Source organism: Cyprinodon variegatus, unplaced genomic scaffold, assembly GCF_000732505.1.
Source record: "Cyprinodon variegatus isolate N-32 unplaced genomic scaffold, C_variegatus-1.0 Scaffold332, whole genome shotgun sequence".
NCBI classification, from domain to species: domain Eukaryota; kingdom Metazoa; phylum Chordata; class Actinopteri; order Cyprinodontiformes; family Cyprinodontidae; genus Cyprinodon; species Cyprinodon variegatus.
Genome location: NW_015150785.1, coordinates 393673 through 400890, shown reverse-complemented (window position 1 = coordinate 400890; position 7218 = coordinate 393673). Strand labels below are relative to the sequence as shown.

Genomic DNA, 7218 nt, shown 5'->3' with positions numbered 1-7218 from the left:
TAAACGGGGATATAATATAACAGATTATTTATGTCAGTCATTAGGTCTGAAAAAGGTAAAATCATTTAGCTTCATAACACGCAGGATATTATATCTGAAGAGTTTATTTCTGTTAACTGGGATGATTTCAGAAATGTTTGTCAATGTTCTGTTGTTAGTCGAGGCTCCTTTTATATGACTTACTGCATTAGTGCAGAGTTTCATGGAGGAAACCTCTCTGCCGAAGTATTCAGGAATACCAGGTTGCTTCATTTGGATCTGGAATCTCTCAGCTTCCTCTTGCAATTAATAAACCATAGCTGGATTAAGCCAATCAAATTTCCTGGTGGGTGGTATCACTGACTGCACTGTTACTTTTTGACCTGTCTTCTGTTTTTGTGCGTGTTTCTTGGTCTCCCCGTTTTCTCCCTCGTTCTGCTTTGACTGTTCTTTCCAACGTGTTTCTTGCCCTTCCCTCTTCTGTCCGCCCTCCTCTGCCTGTCTGCTCCGTTTATGACCAAGCCTGTCTATCCTCTCTTCTCTAGATACTACCTGCCTTCTCCAGGATTTTTCTTTTATTATTCCATAAACATTTTAAAATTCAGCACAGTGTTTGGCTTTAATAATGGATTATGTGCACGTGACAAATCACAGTGGAACACCACCAGCAGATGACATGGCTTCTCAATGAGAGAAAAAATCTCCTAAATCTTCACCAAACTTTAAAACTTCACCACCTTCTCAAGACTGTGGTTATTCCGGTTGCTTCCATTACCTCTGCAAAACTTTTTCCCTCCACTCAACTTTCAAGCTTTACACAGGGAACAAGCATCTCTGTAATGAGACCTACTGTTACTGTGAAAGTCTGTATGGTCACCAGATTTCCACATTTCAATGGCCATAAAATAACTTGTCTGCATCAAAATTGATTTTGAGGAACTGGATTTGTGATTTCAATTAACTGTAAACCATTGTTACCTAAATGGAAATAAATAAGCTTTAAATATCATGTTGTGTGTGTGAAACTGGACATATATGATCCTTTTTTTATCATATTTTAACAGACTGAGATAAACCTATGAAAAATGTATTAGCATTAATATTGGTATCGGTCAGATTTGATGATTTTTGTGACATCATGTTGCTGTTTGTGTTTCAAAAGGAGGGAGGGGGAGGTGGGTTGGTTATGTGCTATTTGTCTTGACATCTGGCAGTGATGGCAATGCAGAGTGATTTTTATCGATTATTGGCAATAATGGGAATATTATTGTCAATATTTTTCTAAATTTCTACCAGTGTATCCCTCAAAGAAAAAGTTAAACATGTAACATAATGAAAAAATGTATGTAGATTTGAATCTAAACAAAGACTGAGGTTTTTTATAAGGTCAGATTTAGAGGTATTGACAGGAAGTTTCCCTTCATCCTTGGAAAAAGCAATTCTTTGCAAGTTTTCCCCAAGGTAAATTCCTTATGTTGTGGATGAGTTGTATTGATTCTATCCACCAGAAACCGTCCAAAAAAGCCAGATGACAAAGTGCCGCTTTGCTCCTCTGAACCTTTTAACATCTTGATGATTGTCATCTCCAGTTCGTGTGTGGAGTGGATCTGTGCACTGCAAACTGTGAAGTCCGTATATTTTCACCTCTTGGTAACACGACAGTAAAGTCTAAACCTGCTGTCATCAGCAGGTCAGACACACTAAAGCACACAGATCTGACGGAGTGATAAAACGGCATCCTTAATTGTTTTAAGTGGCTGGGGCAAAAAGGCAAAGGCTTCCCTTCTGTTTATGATCCCCAGTTTTTCTCTGTCAGCGTCGTTTTAGCTGGTGCACAACGAACAGAGTGCCAGCTGTCCCATCAAACGACTCCTCTGTAACTCAAAGCATCCCAGTTTATGAGTAAATGGACCAGTAAATGATGTTAAAGAGGATGTATGCTCCCGGAAAGAGAACCCTGGAGTACTTGTCTATGGCGTGGGTGTCAATCCAGATGTTAACGTAGCCTCTGGATCCCTTCACCTGACCCGTGATCTGGGGGTCATTCAGCGCCACCTGGGCCAGAATTCGCTCCTGGCGCCCACCGTTCTCAGGTATCCCATAATTTCCTGTGTTGTTGACATCCAAGGACCCATAGCCACTGATCTGTGGGTCGATCATCATTTCGTCTGGGTTGCCAATTCCACAAGTGCACGGCAGCTAAGCAAACATAGAAAGATAGAAAAAGGAATGAGTCATGTTTCCTGAACAGTAACAAACTATATCTTCTCTTAAATAAATGTATTTTTCAGCACACTAAAAGCATCCAAATGAGTTTGCTTTGAAAGATTTATCGGAGAAGATGTTTTTGCTGAAATGTTCCTGGAGGTATGTGAGCAATTTGGCCCCATATGCCACAACAGTTGGCACATGAAGAATAGCTATGCTGCAGTCCCAGAAATAATTCACCGCAGCCATCAGAGCAGCTTAAAGTGAGCTGATTCAGAGAACATTCATCTGTTTATTGGCTGCGACATCAGTTATTATTGCATGTTTCTACCAGTTTAAGAAATATCTTCATTAGTGAAACATTTCCCCCATAAATGAGGTCAGTCCCAGCTGATATGGAGGACCAGGAGAGTCACAGAAAAATAAATTAAAACCTTTCAAATTGAATTTAAATCACATCATTAGGAAACAAATTGAAGGTGTAAATTGAAGTTAAGATGCACTGTTACATGCTGCATTTAAAACTGTATTTTCAATTCTTAATTCTAAATGGAGATTTTAAAAATCAGATTATAAATACATTTTCTTTTTAACATTTCTTAATTAAAGGTAAGTCCTTTTTCCATTTTTTTTTAAATGTATTTGCAAATCAAATTCTTTTGCAGTTTCAGCTTATATGTGATCCTTCTGGTCCCTGATCAAACTGAAAACACAGTTCAGCCATCACAGTTTCAATGCTTAGACATCCACAGCTAGATCACAACATGGCGGCTTCCATAACAGGTACTGTGCACCTTTCATTGTTTTAAAAACTGTCACACTCTATCTTAGATCAAAACTATTAGGTGCTTAGTTAGTAGACATAGCTAAACTCTATAAACCTTTGAACTCAATGCTATTTCTGTCATTTTATATTGAAAAAGCTTCCTGGATGGGAAGCGAAACGTCTTCAAACTCGTAAACAAAGTCCAGTGTTTTTTTTGTTTTTTTTTTAACTTTTTTGGAATAATTAAAGCTTGCACATGAAGAACAACATGGGAACATGGGAAATCAACAGTGCAGTTGCTTTAAATCTACATCTACTGATCAGCCTGCAGCCACATGAACTGCTCCCCCACTGCTTCTTCCAACCTTCTTCCTCCAACAATACGGAGGCCAGCATGGTACAAAATGGCTTCCACGACGTCCGCATTACCTTACTTGTCAACTGATGACGACGTTTGTTTAATGAAGTGTCTGAGACTGTCAATATAGCTGTTATTTTTCAACATGGTGGTCATGTTTTAGTTAGCTGCTTATCATAGTGACATAAACAGACTAAGTAATTGTAGTTGTCTACCTACATGGTCTGTTTTATATAAATATTCCTAAACAAGTATGTTTTATTGCCGGCTCTGAGCGCTAAATGTAGTAAAGTTAATGTTCTTATTCAATACTTGCCAGAGTCACATTCAAGCATAATGGCAATCTGTAGTAGTTTGTCACCTCTGTGCTGCCGTGGCTCAAAGATTTCTACCTCCATAAATGTGAGACCCGCTCTTTAGTATTTATTAATAGTAATTTCTATGACAAGACAAACATAGAGACTGAGACTTTCAGTTCATACATGATAATACATAAACTTATATATAGTATATTACATTTGTCAGTAAATCAAGGTAATTATTACACACTGCAGCATCATCCAGCATCCATGTCCTTGAAATTTATTGAGATCAAACTGTCAGTTTGCCAAATCGGAGATTCCTCTAAGTTTCCACCCAGCTGGAGTTAGAAAGCAAGCAGGTGGAGCAGCAAAAGGTTAAATAAAAGCAAAATGGAAACGGCAAGGAGAATGCAAAGGGTCCAGAAAGGTCACTGAAATGCTAAAGGGAAACGGTAAAGTAAAAAGAAAAATAGAGTTGCAAAAATGATTTTAAAGGCAAGCTGAGCATGAAAGCTCAGAGTGAAAAGAAAATCCTGTCAAAAAGTTTGATACTGAAAGTCATTTATAATCAGATTTTTCCCCATTTAGATTAAAATCTTTAAAATAATCATATTTAACAATGAACTAATATAAGCATTAATACATCCGCTTTGACGATTCAATTTAAAATGTGCAAATAAACACTTTTCAAACTGGATTTCAATTCTAGGATTTAAAATTTAAAATGGTTGTTTAGCTCTATAATTTTGAACCTCATTGAACTTATTTTAAATGTCTAAGTTGTTGCTTTCCAACATATTCTCTTCCATCACAAAAGCAAAATGTTATATTTTATCGTTTGTGCAGCTTTGACCATGTTTCTCTGCAAAATAAATGAAGTCATAAATGAAATGTGCATTGATTTTAGTATTTAAACCTAGAGGTGAGCCTGATCCGATCTGCCTTTAGTCCAGGAACCACTTCTTAAGTCATTTGGCCCTTTTTGATCTGGACTTGCTCAGCATGGTTTGGTTATTAGAGTTTTGCATCAGTAATGGTTTTTGCTGTCAGCCCAGTTCTTTAGTAAAATCTTTGCAGTTGTTCCAAACAAGCCAAATCTTAAAGCAAGTTGTCACTATAAGTTGTCAATCACTTGGTAGGTAGGGCGTGGCATCGCTAATTGCATAACTTATGCAACCCCCTTCATGATCTTGGAGGGGTTTGTTATGATCCTGCGCTGATGAGTGAATTGATTGTTCATTCCATTTTTTGCTCTGCTCAGTTTCTCTTCACTGCTCATCTGTGACACCTGCACCAGTCTCTATTTAACCTACCTGCTTCCAGTCATCAGTAGCAGATTATTCGAGCCCTCGGTGAGAGTCTTCAGGCGAGTTTTAGTGTTTTCTAATGACCTGATCCTGACCCGTTCTGCCTGTGGACCTCTGAGCCTGCCTGATCTGTTTGGTTGACCTGTCTTAGGACCCCTGCTGGATTCTGCATGTTGACTGAACCTGGAACTGATTCCTGGCACTGTCCTGGATTTCCCCCCGGTACCTCCTCTGATGTCTGATCTTTTGGCCCGGAGTCCTGTGAATTTCCTTGATACCGGCTTTGGTTTGTCCGCTTGGATCTGATTTACTGCCTGTTCTTCAGTCTTCGGGGCTTCAAAGTCTGGGACTCTCAGGGCAGCACCAACCCCGTCATCGGTTGGACTCTACTTAGTCCTCTGGGCATGGACTGAATTTTAAGACCAGGTTAGTGACTCAGATGTTCATAATCTTCCTTCACCAGATAGACGTGGTGACTAACCTGTGTTTCCTTCCTGCAGAGGTTACTGCCATAGACACCCTTGCTGCTCACTGCAGATCAGCCATATTTAAATACGGTTTTGAGATATCATACTGCATGTCTGCCTGAATACTGGGTTCCCTATTCTGAGCCTTGACAGATATAAGAGTTTATTATAAGAATGAAAAAAAACAGAGACTGAAATACACAGCGTGGTTCAAAGAGATGAACTGTGCTTGGTGACTGATGAGAAGAAACAGAGGGAGCCAAAATTAAAAAGGGCCAGTTCTTAGATCTGATGTAAGGGTTTGATTGCTGCCGCAGGGCAGCATGGTGTGTGTTGCTGTTGGTCATAATTTAACCATATTCTGAAGTGCTAAACTGTCAGACAAAAAAGAAAAAAAGAGGAACTCTTCAATAAATTAGTTACAAAAATATCTTAATTCCACATTTGCAAAGATTTAAATTGTATTGATAAAGTCATTTTATTTTGTTTAGTACATTCCCACATGCAGAGTTTGCTGCAGAAGCCTGTCATTATTGGACAACCTGCTACCGCAGATGGAGAGGAGAGATTCTCTTGGATCATTTTGTGTCGGATAGAAGGAAATGCAACATTAATGTTTGTATCATGTCTCTAAGAAAAACTTTAGAGCTCCGGAAGCTATCCCAGATTTTCACATTAATAATAACTGAAGACAAAACTTCAATAGAGCCAACCAGAGAACAGAACCACATGAATCATGTCTGCCAGGGAGAATAAAAGATTCAGAAATACCAACATCCTGTGTTTTTCTTTTTTCTTCATTTCATATTATACAAAACTCAAAGACTTAAAAAATGGTTATTAGGGTTGGATCAAATCACAAAAATCATGGATTAGTGTCCCTATGTAATTCAGGGACATGACATTTAAATAAACCATTGGATTTCTATCTTACTGCAGGCAAGCACAATCCATACAGATAAATATCCAACAAACAAGCAAATGGATCAAAGCGAACTCACTCTCTCCCTGAGCTTCCTCTCTTTCCTCTCCTGCACGGTCGAGAGGTAGTTCACAGCTGCGTACTCTATCACTGAGAGGAAGACAAAGACGAAGCTGACCCAGAGGTAAATGTCCACTGCCTTGATGTAGGACACCCGTGGCATGGAGGCGTTGACTCCGGTGATAATGGTGGACATGGTCAGCACCGTGGTGATCCCTGCAGACAAGAGCACAAACATTTTTCCAAACGTACACACGTTGCTGATGTTTCCCAAGAAGTCTGATTGTTCTAGGATCTGCACGTTTGGTTTTGATTTGATCCGTTGAGGGTTGCCATATTCTGTTATTTTTGCCATATTAGTTCTATGTGTTTACTTTGTTTCTGTGTTTTTGTCTTTTTTTTTCCTCTGGTCATTAAGTTTTATCTCTTGATTAGATTCTGTCCTACCTTTTTTCTCCGTATTTCTTTGTTAAATCACTTTTCCCTCAGCCTTATCCCTCAGATAGCTAATTAGTTGTTTCTATGCACCTGTTTTGCCAATGGGGGAGTGGCAGCCTGGTGGTTAGGGCATAGAGCTTGGAATCCTGAGGTTCCGAGTTCGAGACCCACTCCCACAGACTGCCACTCTGGCTCTCTGAGCTTAACCCCGCACTGCTCCTTGGGTACCGTGCAATGGCAGCCCACTGCTCCTAAAGGGGATGGGTTAAATGCAGAGAGTAAATTTCATTGCTCTGGCCTTGTGACAGTGTATTGACAATAAAAGCTGGTTGCTAATATGCCTATCATTTGCGCCTGTTTACTCTTTTACTTAAAGGAATAGTACACCCAAAACATTTTCTACTCACCCCC

At 39.3% G+C, this 7218-nt stretch overlaps 1 protein-coding gene across 1 annotated transcript in view; it reads right to left on the bottom strand.

The window, feature by feature from the left end:
- Nucleotides 1–410: 410 nt before the first annotated feature.
- Nucleotides 411–7218, bottom strand: part of LOC107091320 (gamma-aminobutyric acid receptor subunit rho-1-like) — a 49900-nt gene continuing 43092 nt past the window's right edge. The window contains exons 9-10 of the mRNA XM_015385165.1: nt 6389–6585; nt 411–2178 (exon numbers count right to left, since the gene is read on the bottom strand). Of these exons, the coding sequence (XP_015240651.1) occupies nt 1876–2178; nt 6389–6585 (500 nt within the window). The 3' untranslated portion in view covers nt 411–1875. The remainder of the gene's footprint in view (nt 2179–6388; nt 6586–7218) is intronic.